The following is a 15,661-nucleotide window of genomic DNA, read 5'->3' as shown; positions in this document are numbered from 1 at the left end:
TATACAAACATTAGAAAAGTGAATACTAATTACTACAAAAAATAGTACTTATTAATAATTTTAAATAAATAAAAACAATCAAAACAAATGCACAGATTTGTGTATTCCAGTCAATTCCAGTGCTCTCGATTGTAGTCTGGACGCTGTAATCAACATTATAAATTATGGACACCAATATTTAAACAGGTGGGTACTGAAGTTGAAGACCTCAGTAAGGGGTCGGACACACAGCACTGCAGTTTGCGTGGGTTGATGCATTCGATTAGAATCTCCAATTGGCTTTTTACCCAGGCTTGCGTCTACGCGCTTGAACTGTAGTGCCACGTGTCTCTGAACCCTTTTTTGATTACAAATTGTTATTTAATGTACCTAATTGATTCTGTGCGGGGAGTTACTCTGTAGTTTCAATACCTTACCATCCGCATGACTTGGCAGGAAACCAATAATTTATAACTACAATGTAGCTTGCAAAATATTATTGTTAAAATTACAAAACAAGCGATTTATGTGAGTCAATCAAATTTCAACAGAAAGCTAATTTAGCAAAAATATTATAATAATTCAATAATCAATATTATCGCAAATTAAGAAATAATACTATGTGATATGCACAAAAGTTGTTTGTATGAAATCAATCTTACGCAATTATTAAAACTGCATAATTGTTCAAATTAAAATGAATTGTTTATAATTTACGAATAAACGAATCATGCATTACACAATTAACCTCATAAGCATGATTATGAAAAATATTCAAGTACCTAGTTGATAGCAGCATTTTCTATTGTATCGAATCAATATAAAACAATCAGTAAAAGGAAGCTACATAGTCAGTCAGTTATCAAAGATTTAACCGTAAGGTTATGGTTCAGCTTCGTCCGATCGATTTCGTAAATCCATCGGAACGCATAATCGTGATTTCCCTCAGCTAAATTATAATCTGTACACTTATCTGTAATATTTAAATTAATATTTATTTGGAAAGAGATAATAAAACCAGGGTTCATTTCATTCACGCACCAAATTCTGAGTTATTCATTTGGGAGTCAAACCAACCTACCCTGCCTGCGGGGCTATTCTAACGTATCCAAACGTATGTGTTAAAAGGTTAAAACGGCTAATTATGATAAAATTATCAAAATTAACACATTTGCTATTCTCGCGGTCATTTGCGTAAGAAAGTTAACCGATATCCCTGTCAAAGTTAGCGGCACCTCGATGTGCCGTGCTACTGCGAGAACGAGAGAAAATATGTCAATTTTACATATTGAAAATTGAGATGCAAGATAATATGCAAAGTTTCAAACCACAATTTGTGGTTCGGTTCTACGGATTCTATGGTTAGAATCATAGATACTATTACTAATAAATGTTCGTTTCGCGGATGTCAAATAACTGTCGTAATATTGTTTTATCAATTTTATTATCCATCTAAATTCTACAATTATACAGACTGTCGAAAGAAATAGTGATCGAGATAGTGACCAAATTGGACTCCGTGTTGATGAGAGGCATACCCAAAGGAATTCCTGTCCAAATTCAGGTACTTAATTAAAATCACAAATTATTTCGACATTTAGTAGCTATACTTAACCCTACTTTATGACAGCGCAAGATAACATCATGGGTAAGATACATTTACTCAGTTTGACAACAGCACATGTAAATACCTACCTACTTCATCTTCAAGCATTCACCACGACAGAAAACATATTAAAATTAACAGATTATCATTGTTCATTGTCCTTCGTCATTCTTCATTTCCTCTTGTTATTGATTGATCCAAAAAACATTTCAGGTGATTCAGGGTATGCGGTAGAAAAATATATGCTCATTCCGATTCTACGTGCCGAGGTAGATTCACCTGAAGCTCGCTATACGGCTGCCCACTGCTCAACAAGGAATGTCATAGAGAGACTGAACGGTGTGTTGAAAGCAAAATTTAGATGCCTTCGAGGGGATAGAGCCCTCCATTATAAACCTGAGAAGGCAACCAAGATAATATATGCGTGTTGTATTCTGCATAACATGATGCAACATTATAGGTAATTATTGAAGTTTCAAGTAAATGAAAACATTACTTAAATAGATGTGACATTGGACTGAGTCTGTCATGTGCTAACACATCTCTTTTTCTTTCTTTTTCAGGATACCGAATCTAGAACCTGTTGATGAGCCTGTCCTATCGGAATTCGTGTATAATGAGACGCGGAATCAAAATAGATTAAGGGAGGCATATGCTACTCGTCAACGAATTGTTGACATCTATTTTGGTGACGATTAACACAATCACTATACCAGTATCTAATGGACAGGCTCGTTTTCAGCGCTCAATAACTCATTCCACACCGTTCCACATGTATGTGCCAAATAATTTAGCCTGTATTCAAACGTATATATGATATACGAAGGAGATGCAGCTAATGTTGGACAACAAGAAGACCAGGATCATCCCTCGTCATTTGCAGCTCGCCATCCGCAACGAGGAGCTGAACAAGCTGCTCTCCGGCGTCACCATCGCCCAGGGTGGAGTGCTGCCCAATATCCAGGCGGTGCTCTTGCCCAAGAAGACTGAGAAGGCGTGAAAAAAAATCTTATCGTTTATGATTACATGCAATAATCCATCTATCGTCGTACAAAAGGCCCTTTTCAGGGCCCCCATTTTTATTCAAATTCGACTGGTAGCGAACGTGTCGAGGTCGTTATTGTTGCTTATGAGATGACATTTATTATTTAACGAATCACTGGTCAAATTGGAAATGGAACGATTGCATAACGAAAGAGTTTTAACTTAAAGTTTAGTGTGCACTATTTATGGCGGATCTTAACAGCCTACCTCCACCCTTCGCCACTGGCACTGCCAGTAACAAACATTTTCGTTTGGTTTTACAATTACCCGTATTCCGTAGACATCAAAGGAATCAAAATTTTGCATAGTTATGAGTGGGTATTTAATGAAACAACAATGTATAACGTTTCAAATTTATTTAATCAAAAACATATTCAAAAAACAGATTGTGATCATTGAAATCTTAGTTCTGCATTCAGCTGACGAACGTGAAGCAGATGATGTAGTCGGTTGCAGCTTTCGTCTTCTCTCTCGGTCATCTTCGTTATTCTCTTGTTTCCTTTTGGTTTTCTTGGTATTGACTGATCTAAAAACATTTCAGGCAAATTAGGTTATGCGGTTGAGAAACCCACTGTTCAACGAATGTGGTAGAGAGACTCAACGGTGTACTTAAAACAAAATTTAGATGCCTACGAGCGAACAAAAAGCAACAAAAATAAAAAAAATATATGCATATTGTATTCTGCACAACGTGATACAAGAATTTAGGTAATTTAAGTTCAAGTAAATGAAAACAATAGGTACTTAAATAGATGTGACATTGGATTGAGTATGTAATGTATTGTGCTAACAAATCTCTTTTTTTACAGGATACCGAATCTAACTTGTAGATGACCCTGTCCCATCTGAATTTGTATATACTGACACTTGGAATGCCAATAGGATAAGGCAGGCGTATTCTGCTCAACAGAGAATTGTCAACAGATATTTTGGTGCCAATAATTAATTAAATAAATGCGGCGTAATAAATAACTAACCTTTTATCCAATATATTATCGACAAATGACTGAAATATGCCAAATTTATCATAATGCACATACTATTATGTACTTATTCTGTTTTATACTTTTATATATAATAATTATATTGTATTATATTAAGATTAATAAAAATTGTTAGTAATGGTTTTATACTTGGATTATTTTTTTTACAACACATATACATAATTTCTCCTGATACAATACTCTCTTTTGATATCGTAGTAGGGTGGCCCTCGACTTTAAAATAATTCGTTATTTCGTACATTTCTTACAATGTAGATTCTTGTTGATAATGCAAAAACTGTAATCTACCACGCAGTTGCTACTCTCTCCTCCGTTCCCTGTCACCTTCTCAAATATATAAAAGGGTGGTATTCGACTATTTATATATATATAACAAGTTTCTAAAGAAACACCCGTTAACTTTATTACACCCATTGATAAATAAATAATATTTTAATGTACACTTTCTGAGGAACTAATTACGTGTGAAAGTCGAGGGCCACATGTATTAAGTATAGATATGGCAGGCGTATGTACTACTTACTTACTAAATAAATATTGTTTGTTTACATACTGCATACATAATATTATATTAGTGTAAAGCAAGTATGAATGCAGTCAATCGGTCATGATGACCTAGTCTAGGTGAATGCTATTTTGATATAGTTAAAATATATAGATATGATATAATGAATGTATGATAATAGTACCTTCGTCTGGTTATTCTCCAATAAAAGGTTGGAAACATCCCTATTCATGGCCGGCAACATTGATGGAAAAAATATAAGACAAGCTGTATGTTTGCGGTGTTTTTTCAATCATTTTCCTACACCAAGGTTTTCTTCAATATTTTTTATATAAACAAATATGAAACAAACAATATTTAACTATTACCTCTAGGCCGGGGTTGCAATGGTGTGCTCTCGGCTTCTTCCACAGGATGACGCCTTGATATTTTACGTGCTGGAATATAAAAAAGTTTTGTACTATAGTTGCATAATAATCCCAAACAAAATAATATACCTACTGTTCCATACACACAAACAACATTGTAATATTTAAATTATATATTCTTACCGTCAAAATCTTTGTCCGATTGACAATTGACTTTACGTATATTATCTATATTTTATGCAATTGACATGACAGGCAAAATTGTAGGTTAAGTTTGGTTACGTTTGACGTTTGACATTTATATAAACAAAGCTCGCGCCGTTCGGGTACCAGAGACAACGCGGCACGAACATGGCCGATTTTAACCGAAGTCAGAAAATCATAGATAATATACCAGCAAATAACGTACGTACTTCACGCCGTAGTTAGCCGTTTAAACCGGATATGAAAGTTAGCTGCCGCTAAAGTGATAATATCTGACAGTGTGCCTGAATAACAAATGTGTTAACTTGGACCAATGGTAACATCGTAAATGTGCTAAAGTGATAATTGTTAAGAATAGGCCTGATCCTTATTCCATCTCACTACCTCAATCCTAACAATAATAATGACAACTGTGTCCCAGACAGGTGTTTTCTTCGCAAGTGGCTCCAACGCCATATGTCAAAAGCGTCTAGCCTCTGCCTTTATTTGAAGCGCCTAGTTTCAAAAGCCCTATATTTTTAATAATAGCAACACTATGTTTATTTTAAACCAATCAAAAGCAAGGACCAATGCGATTGAATAGTTGCATGTAATCAGTGTTGCCATGTCTACTGAAATTTCAGTAGATCTACTGATATTTTTTGATATTTTTAGCAATATACTGAATCTACTGATATTTTATGAAATCTACTGATATTTCTTCATTCTACAAAATTCCTATCATCCGGGAAAAAACAAGCCGACCATGAAAAATTGGGAACCTGCGGCCCGCGGCGGCGAAATTTTTTTCCTAAAACAGAAATCTACTGATATTTTGTCGAATCTACTGAATTTTTTTACACATTCTACTGAAATTAAAAATTTTGACTTGGCAACACTGCATGTAATTGCAAATAGTGTTAAAACGTTGGCCACGACGGTTGTTGGATCGGGTTGGGTCTGCGCGTCTGCCAATGTACGAGTAATTAAGCCTTTAGAAACGTACTTACTTAGGCGCTCTATGACCATTAATTTCGCCTTGAAAATGTTTAGCTTTAAGCCCATCAGTTCATTTTCTTTACAAAATATGTACGTAGGTACAAAAATATTGAATTTTTCGGAAAATTTATCTAATACAAAACTTCTACAGAACTGGTGTTAATTTAATTCTATAGTTATCTCAATATTTAATAAATCTAAGATAGAAGAAAATCAATCAATGAATTAAAAAATATTAAGTGAGATCGCAATAATTGATATCAAAATAATAACCGGTTAATAAATAATTCGTAATATTATTATCAATGATGCCATCAGATAAACTATAAAAAGGAGTATATTGTATGTAGTTGAAATCTGAACTAAAGTAACTTTATGTCTAAATAATCTACGTTGATTCGAAGATAAAGCTAATCAGGCGAATACCTACCTATCAGTACATACTTGAGGCATTGCGGTGGTCACTATATTATTTTTTTTCCAGACATATTATCTTACAGAGAGGTTCAAATGAGCCGATTCAAACCAACACAATGGGTAAGCCAGTTCCTGATGGGCGATTGTAACTCCGTGGCCAAGCTACATGGTTTTGTTTAAGAGGATACTTCAGTGAAACGGCAAATAATTTTCAACTATAGACAACAACTATAGGTGTGAATACGTCAATTTGTTTCGTGATGGCGACGGGGGTATTAATTCTTAAATCATTTAAAGATGACTAAAAACGTTACCCATTTACTTGAAAAAGAAAACATGTCAATGCATATATTATTATTGTTCCGCGCATCGCCTAGCCACGATCTTTTTAGACCGTGCCTCAACTGAGGTACAGCTTTAATACAACATGGGTTTGAATTCACACGCGGACACGACCATCAAGACGCTGAACATATAACCAAGAATTGGTCGAACAACCACGGTGCTGTTTCCATTAGATTTACACATGGATTTACACAAATTGACTGCGTCGATTTGTTATTAACCAAAGCCAAATTTAAATAATTTGAAAAGTATACTGCGCCGTATTGCGAATAGGATAATTCAAATTTCTTCGTAAATATACAAATTTCAACTCTTGATTCCTCTGCTTTGGCAGAATTTCAGTGCACGAGTAAAGAGGATATTTATTTTAATGTCGCTATAGGTCTCTATAGTCTCATGAAAAAGTCAAGATTCTTGTCACACTTTCGTTTCTTGTCAACAGTGCATGATCTGCTTTTAGACTAGTACAAAACTCTAATTTATAATTAGATTTTATACTATTGATTATTACAAAAAATAAGAACGCTCATATGTAAATCAATCATTTTTTATTAGCAAGCTGAAGTACCCGGCTTCGCACAGGGTCGCTTCGTGGATACATTTATCTTAGATATTTAAAAACAAATAATAAGTTATTATTTTTTTAATATTACAATATCTGTGTAGGTAATACAATATGGCAATATGTAAATTGGAGTAAAGGTCAAATAAAAGAACACTAAATTAAAATCGAACCCAAACTATGCAAACGTTATCATCTTAATCGGATGAATGATATAGGAACGCATACGAATAGAAGAAGAAGAAGATGGGTGTACTAATCCAAAAGCCTTTGCGGGCGTGAGCCACAACAACTGATAAAAATTTCATTGCAATCGGATGAATGGTATAGGAACGCATATGAATAGAAGAATAAGAAGAAGAAGAAGAAGATGGTTGTACTAATTCAGAAACCACTGACGAAAGTTTCATAGCAATTGAATGAATGGTATAGGAACTCATACGAATAAAAGAAGATAGAATAAAGAAGAAGAAGAATAAGATGGTTGTACTAATTTACAAACCTTCGCGGGCTTGCGCACAACAACTGACGAAAGTTTCATTGAAATTGAACAAATGGTGGAACGTATACGAATAAAAGAAGATAAAATGAATAAGAAGAAGAAGATATTGTGTCTAATTCAGAAACCTTCACGGGTGTGCGCACAACTACTGACGAAAATTTCATTGAAATCGGATGAATGGTATAGGAACCATACGAATAAAAGAAGAGAGAATGAAGAAGAAGAAGATGGTTGTACTAATTTAGAAACCTTCGCGGGCTTGCGCACAACAACTGACGAAAATTTCATCGCAAGCGGATGGACGTTATGGCAGCGCAAAAATATGAACAAACATTGATTTTTATATATAAGATAAAGCAGGTAACGCTTTGGTTAGCACGCGTTGATGTAATATATCTACTTTGTTTGCCCCCACAAATAACAAAGTTTGTTCACTGAAGACCGAAAATGAACAGAAATATTGAATAGGTACCTGGAAAAATCTTTGTAGCAAAATAGCACAAAAGCTTATTATCGCTTGTAATCGCTATAAGCTACGACAGGTCATAAATATTATTTTTTACCATGCACTCAACAAGTTTTGATTACGATAAAATAAGTAAGGTAGGTAAATAAATTTAATGATTTTCTTTATAATTCACGATCCGTAACTCAATTTAAATTAATTTTCTCTACTGCGCTTCGGTGCGTTCCTGTCCATTTTGAGTGCTGCTTTCATTGTAAAACGCAGTTCAATAATGATTTTATAGTAATGTTACTTTGAAGGAAAGCACAAAAAATCTTGTACCTACACACTTGTTCTCGAAGAAACACAGAAACCGAATAATTAAAATGGTACGAATAAATGCCGAAAATATACCTAATTGTACTTTGCATATATTTATTGCAATAAAAGGCTAATAATAAATAATTATAAGATAAAAAGAACTTTTTATATACAACGTTTTTAAATTTTCTGTTGAATCATATTAACTTGATTTGACTAGCTTAAACGATCAAAAAAATGTACGTGATAGAAATACTGAATAATGAAATTTCATTCCATATTGATTTCCATAGTAACGCACGTATATATTATTTAATAATTTAGTTGCTAGGACACCCTAACAACCAATAATGGTATCGAAATAACTTTTCATACAAAACAGAATTAACTAAAAATGAATTCAATTCTACTTAAAGATGGCTAAAAGTATTAAAAAAATGCATTGGCATCGTGTTCTGATATATTCTAAAAGTTTCAAATGTTTAGCTAGTCGGGAAGTTAGTTAAAAATCGATTGCAAGATTTGTACCGGACAAACAACCACCGGACAATTAAGAATATTTTTAACAATTTGAAATTGAAATAATATGTACAATGTAAAATAAAATCAATCTCAAAAACATCCAGTTACGTATGATATACAAAAACGACGTCTACCGCATGTTTTAAATTGTGAAATTTGATCTACGAAGGCAATGCTTACGAGTTTCAAAGCTAATATTTTCCCACAGCAAAATTAACTCAATATTATAAACTTGCAGCTATATACTTAGTTTAGCTTTTTGGAAAATATTTGCAAACATTAATAAAATTTTTGTGATTCTACTATACTTTGATCCTTTTCGAGCACACGTGATGTGCAAAAGAATGTAAACTATAACTATACTATAAACTTTGTAATTTCTACTTAATTAAGACATTCAACCTCCCTTCACCACAAAATAGTCTACCCCTTCTCTCCCGCGATTTTCCCCCGAATTTGTCCGGAGCCAGATGGCGGTTGATTAGTATGTAGTGTGACAACCCCATATGGTCCCCATTTGGGGATGTCTTTGTGTATCTTGAGAGGCCCGAATCGGTATCGAAGCCAACAAATAATAACGGCTGATTGCGAAAATAATTGAACAATGTTTAATACCACTAATAAATATCTGACCGGCAACGTTGTCCAAAAAAAAATACGAATGGCAACGTCGCATTTGGCACGGCTCAGAAAGGTAACCGTTTTTGTTTGAGCGAGAGAAGCTTCCTGCTGGACAAATCGCGAACACGCCGATTGCGTCTTCCGCAAAATTAAATTATAAAAATGTAACGATTATAAAATTAACGTAAATAAACTCGCCGTTTTCCATCATAATTCCGGTGTGTAAATTATCTACCTCCAAATCCTAAAACGCAGACGATAAACCAGAAAACAAAACCCAAAGTGACAGTTGAGAAATTTTCACACATAAATGGAGGGAAGTGATAAGTGGCCCCAATCAACGTGGGACTACGCTTCTTGATTTTGATCGTCTGGAATCAAGAAGCAGGTGAAATTTCTTTCACCCGGACACACACCCTGAGATCCAAACACCGGAATAGGAAACGGCGAGGAAGAAACATCCAGAGGCTTGCCTCTGGTGGCGCTCAACAAAAGTATAATAATAAGCAGTAGAAAGAGGATGCTGCCAAAGCCAAGCCAGTGAAGAAAAGAGCAGAAACACCCGGATTGCGAAGTCATGGCTCCCGATGTACTCCCGACCAACTGCATCCGCCAGCGAACTTGGCCCACGGACGAGTGTATCGGGCAAGACCCTGGCTCCAACGAGGGAAAACGGATTCAAATGCCCTGCATCATCAGCTGCTTGAGCCCTCTTCGTCAACAGCAGCGTGTCTGTGAGTCTTGCAATCAGCCCTGGCCCAGATGCACCATGATGAAGAGAGCTACAAAGCGGCCTTCTTCAGCTGAGCAAAGCAGCCTCCATCAGCGGATAGCAACCAAGCAGCATCCTCAGCCATTAGCATCATAGATTAGTTAGTTTTAAGTGTTTTGTGTTTGGAAGCGATGTAAAATAAGTTATTTCAGTGCTCGAAGTGGAAAATTTTACAACCCGGAGCGGTTGTATGAGGCAGAATGGCGTTCCGGTCCATTTCGGGCCCTGATATATTTTTAACAATAATTTTATAAACTTTAAAGCCTTTTTAGTGATACATTAAGTTTTATTCATATTATATTTGTATAATATCAGTGCAGTGCGTGTAATTCGATAGCCACGGCAGGGCAAACGAGCAAAAAGGGGTCGAGTAATGCGCCGGTATGCATTTTCGTGAGGGATCGACTGATTTTCGGACGGTCGCTGTTGGGAAGGCTGAGTGCGACGTCCTCTCTCAGCATCCGCCCGTACGGTAGACACGGGGAACCGCGAACCACTACGCCCACAAAGCGGCGTAGTGCTGCATCCGAAACTCTCCGGTTGCCGACGGTCCGAGGGTGTTGAGAGGGCTGGGCGCGACGCCCTCCTCTCTCAGCAGCTTTAAGGTAGGCCTGGGAACCGCAAACCACTATACTACAGTGCTGCATTCGAGTCTCTCCTGCCGCCGACGTACCGGAGGGGCTTCGATCCTTCAATGTCTAGAGACGCAACCACCGCTTATCAAGCCGCCGCACTGTCCAGTTACACACGCTATCGTAAGCAGCCCTTAGTTGGCCCGACCCCCATTCGGGCCTTTCCGGAGAGGTGCGCTTGTGACAACCCCATATGGTCCCCATTTGGGGATGTCTTTGTGTATTTTGAGAGGCCCGAATCGGTATCGAAGCCAACAAATAATAACGGCTGATTGCGAAAATAATTGAACAATGTTTAATACCACTAATAAATATCTGACCGGCAACGTTGTCCAAAAAAAAATACGAATGGCAACGTCGCATTTGGCACGGCTCAGAAAGGTAACCGTTTTTGTTTGAGCGAGAGAAGCTTTCTGCTGGACAAATCGCGAACACGCCGATTGCGTCCTCCGCAAAATTAAATTATAAAAATGTAACGATTATAATATTAACGTAAATAAACTCGCCGTTTTCCATCATAATTCCGGTGTGTCAATTATCTACCTCCAAATCCTAAAACGCAGACGATAAACCAGAAAACAAAACCCAAAGTGACAGTTCAGAAATTCTCTCACCCAAAATGGAGGGAAGTGATAGTAGGTATATAATATCACTTACGCAAATTGGTGAGCAAAGAAGAAATTATGTTAGAGACATCACTTGTACAAAAAACTTCAACAGCACAATATTTCTACCAAAATGAAATAATGATAAGAAGTAGCTGTAACATTTATTTTGATCAACACATGTACCTACATTCGAGTGATTCGCAAACATTTGTCCTTCCACCACCTAGTTTTTAGAAACTTAGAACGATATAAAATTGTGTTATTTACAGGTAGTTTGCATAAAATAATATAACAGTGAAAACAACAAAAATTTTACGTTTTTTTGAAGAATTTCATAAAATCAAATAAACGTAAATTAACAAACTAATCAATAAACATATTTAGCATATATAATTTTGAAAAACACTTTCTGAGAGAGTATATATTATTATAACCAATAGAAAAAATCTTTTTTGAAAAAAAGTAATCGACGGGGAATCGAACCCTGTATCTCCCGAGTTTACGCCTCATCCGTCGCATTTATCCATTATGCTACGGCGTGACATACTAATAGCGACAAATTTTAACTATTGGTCAATTTTAATACCTACTACGGGAGATACAGGGTTCGATTCCCCGTCGGGGTGACTTACTTTTTTTCAAAAAAGATTTTTTCTATTGGTTATAATATACTCTCTCAGAAAGTGTTCTTCAAAATTATATATGTTCAATAATCGGAATGATATATTCTTAAATCTTGTGAATTATTCGTTGAATAAAAGAAATAATTAAACATATTTAGAACAATTATTACACGTTTTTTTCGGTCCGAATGATTGCGTATTAATGTCAAATCGAATCTTAATGTTTGACAGACGAATTCTGGCAACTTGGAGAGTATTAAACATGTTTGAAATCCAACGAATTTGGTCTGCTGACTTAAAAATCTGCAGATTTGGGTTGCTCCATACAAAAAAAAGTTCTAAAACTGTAAATCGTCTGATTTGCGTACAACTACTATCAATTTTTTACCTGCAATGTGAACGGAATAGTATGTAAATATAATTAATATTAAATTCTACAGGTTTTTAAAAAAGGTTTGTCGATAGCTATTTCGGTTGTTTCGGTTGTAACACCATTATCATGATAATGGTGTTACAACTGAAATAGCTATCGACAAACCTTTTTTAAAAACCTGTAGAATTTAATATTAATTATATTTTCATTTCTTGTAAAATGGAATTCTACCAAGTAAATGCTAACTCAAATAAGGAATAGTATATAAAATATACGGAGAAGTACGCCAACAGACGGGATTACTTAAAAAGGATCAGCATTAGAGCATAACTTTATCGGAAGGATCTCTTACATATTTTCCACCTCCACCACAAGGAGTTTTCACTATAATGGTACCTACTTGCGCTCCATCAAATCCAGCAAATAAAATGCATATTCAGTTCATTTTTGGTCACAACTGGACAAGATGTTTTTTGAAATGGGCGTCTCAGGTATAGCTTTAGTTTGTGAAAATTATAACATCTAATTGAGTGATAAATTATGAGATATGAATGGTATTGAAGATTATTTGTTACAAATGTGATATGCACGCATTATCGTGTAAAAAAATAGTACCTATGTAGGTAAATACCTCCTACATACCTATAGGGATTGCAATAACGAATAAAAAAATCCAATACCGGCATTTCGGTATTTCTAATTGCATACCGGTATTCGTGAAAATTATAAAAAACTTGATAACCAGAATTTATTTATAGGCTGTTGTGTTGAATTTATGACAACAATTTTGTAGAATCAACGCTCGAAATGGAAAAATTTACGAATCGGAGCGCTCGACAGTTTTCTGAAGATTTTTACATAGTTATCAAAGTTTATGTGTTTTTTCATAAAAATAAGTATGTTAAATTTAAAAAAAAAAACGGCGCTCTGGTGCGTTCCGGTCCGTTTCGAGCCCTGTGTAAAATATACAATTGTATTATGTCAATTTGCTCGACTTGATAACCTATCTACTTATAGGTGTGCTTGGATCCCTTTAAACCTCAGCTCCATAATTTTATTATTAAAATATCAAGTTACTTATAAAAATGATTACTATGATGTGTGAATGAATTAATTTTCTTTCTGCATTGCAAGTGTGTATATTAGAGCTTTCAAACCGGTTTAAACCGAAACCGGCTAACCGGGTAACCGCAGGGTTCTAAATTAACCGAAAACGAAGTAATCTCATGCGGTTAACCGGTTAAAATTATTAGTAGGTCGTTAAGAATTTCATTCACTTATATTTTTTATGTCTAGTAGATCGAGCACGTTGACTTGGAAGCATGCTCATCGTTGCGTCCACACAGTCGAGCAACTCGACACAAGACGCTGTGAGGCCACCGTCGCACCAACACGACTTCAACCACGAGTGAGATCGAGGCCACACGAGCCTTAGCCGGTGCGTCCTCACTCTCTCACTCAAACTGCATTGAGCAAGAATTACGGACCTTGAATCTTTTACGCATCAAGCCAGATGGTACACATGTTGAGACATGTTGGAATGAGCGTAAAACCATTGAGCAAAAACTTGCGTATGCACTTAGTGTTGAGACAAACAGCCAAAATAGCATGTGAAACTTAGGCTATAGATACATCTAGACCCATTGAATTGCTAAATGAAGCTGCGTGCCGTGCGTTTGCTTTGTGGGCGAGCGAACGCATTCGTATACAAATGTTCGAGACCATATACCATTTCGTTAGTGCTCGCCCAAAGTGCTCGCACTAGACGCTCAGAATTAAAATATATTTTTCTATTTTTTTACGTTATATAGTATTTTTAAGCGGTAAAAATGCAACCATTAGGTAAAAATATCCATAATTTAAGTTATTTTAAAGAAACACGATCACTTGATATTAAAATATATAATAATATAAGTACAAATAAACTATCACGAAGTGTATCAACTTACCTATGAAACGTAATACCATATTCTTGGTTATCAGTACGGCTACCACATTTTAATACAGCACACAGAACCATCATTTCTACGTAATTAACTAAAAATATTTACCAATGACTGTTTAACACAAAAAATATAAATTTTAGCAACACGCACTCGCAGGTTATCGACGCTTAGTTATGCAAAAAACTGAGATTTGCTTTTTCAAAAACGTCACGCCGTAACAAAAAATCAACAACTTTACATTAATAGTAATAAAATTGCCTGCCTAAATTACTTTATGACCTACTTACCGACCCTTTAAATGGCTTATTTATTGTTATTGCTGTTGTGAATCAGATTTCCTAGAATAATTAATAATAGCGCGGCGCCCTTTGAAGGCTCGCTCATCAGAACTCGCCGCATGCGTCTCAGGCATAAGCGATGGTGCCCACAGACGCGTCGGGCGCGCGAAGTCGGCGAATGCAGTGTTTATTCATAACCATAATCACACGTCTCTTCCCGCGCATTACCCTTCACCTATGTTATAAGCGGCCCAAGGAGCACAAAATAAATATTATTACAGCGCCTCTCATAACAAAGCAATAAAAATATTATATTATTTCGGGGCTTGTAATTAAAATTTACGACGACATTCTTCAACCAGCGATAAACTGAACACGCAATTAAATTAAACAATGACTTCTCTGTAATTTAATAATTGCTTTCCGCCCGTCGATCGACAATGCCTCGCGCAGCGTGTTTTTGCTCGCTGTGGTCAATGAATGGACTGCATTGTATTTTCTTTCATTCGTATCGCCGAGAAGCGGTGATTCGCGAAAAAACGATGATTCATGCGGCGCGCGCGTATAATGCGTCGCCATATCCAGTGGGCGCTGGCGTATTTGATTACGTTGTATTTTCAATGATTTATGCGCCACTTGTAGAAATTTTGCGCGAGTGCGGCGCCTGACGCGTTCTGTGGGCACCATCGCTAAAGCCCATTGACGCAGCGAGTGCGGCGCTCGCGCAAAATTTCTACAAGTGGCGCGTAAATCATCAAAAATACAACGTAATCAAATACGCCAGCGCCCACTGGACTTGACGATGCCTTGCGCCCCTTTTGCCGCATGAGTCACTGTTTTTCGCTTCTCGGCGATACGATTTAATGAAAATACAAAGAAGTCCATTCATTGAACACGGCTACCAAAATTACGCTGCTTGAGGCCTCATCGATCGACGGGCGAAAAGCAATTATTTAATTACAGAGAAGTCATTGTTTTATTTTATTCCGTGTCATTATATTTCGCT

The 15,661-nt window shown here is 36.1% G+C and overlaps 1 protein-coding gene and 1 long non-coding RNA gene across 3 annotated transcripts; one reads left to right on the top strand and one right to left on the bottom strand.

The window, feature by feature from the left end:
* The first annotated feature begins 1,094 nt into the window (after positions 1 to 1,094).
* LOC147073370 (histone H2A-like) lies at positions 1,095 to 3,761 on the top strand. Of its 2 annotated transcripts, XR_015070477.1 has the most exons (4): positions 1,095 to 1,543; positions 1,799 to 2,045; positions 2,149 to 3,337; positions 3,439 to 3,761. XR_015070477.1 is itself a non-coding variant. In XM_085945457.1 (3 exons), exon 3 carries the CDS (start codon positions 2,415 to 2,417, stop codon positions 2,583 to 2,585), a length of 171 nt encoding a protein of 56 aa, XP_085801583.1. In that variant the 5' UTR covers positions 1,095 to 1,543; positions 1,799 to 2,045; positions 2,149 to 2,414; the 3' UTR covers positions 2,586 to 3,761. The 2 variants fall into 2 exon arrangements, 1 of the variants encoding a protein (XP_085801583.1); XM_085945457.1 differs by having other exon boundaries at positions 2,149 to 3,761.
* LOC147073369 (uncharacterized) lies at positions 2,971 to 4,930 on the bottom strand. The gene is made up of 3 exons (XR_015070478.1): positions 4,690 to 4,930; positions 4,507 to 4,575; positions 2,971 to 3,155 (listed from the first exon to the last, which is right to left on the bottom strand). It is a non-coding gene; the product is annotated as an uncharacterized LOC147073369 (long non-coding RNA).
* Positions 4,931 to 15,661: the final 10,731 nt, after the last annotated feature.

The sequence above is a fragment of the Rhyacophila brunnea genome, unplaced genomic scaffold (assembly GCF_057557595.1).
Source record: "Rhyacophila brunnea isolate RB1 unplaced genomic scaffold, BYU_Rbru_1.0 scaffold_18, whole genome shotgun sequence".
Classification (NCBI taxonomy): domain Eukaryota; kingdom Metazoa; phylum Arthropoda; class Insecta; order Trichoptera; family Rhyacophilidae; genus Rhyacophila; species Rhyacophila brunnea.
Note: the sequence above shows the minus strand (reverse complement) of the source record. Positions and strands in the feature narration are given on the sequence as shown.

Coding starts and splice junctions, on each gene's coding strand:
- LOC147073370 (XM_085945457.1), top strand. CDS start 2,415: ATGCAGCTAATGTTGGACAACAAGAAGACCAGGATCATCCCTCGTCAT.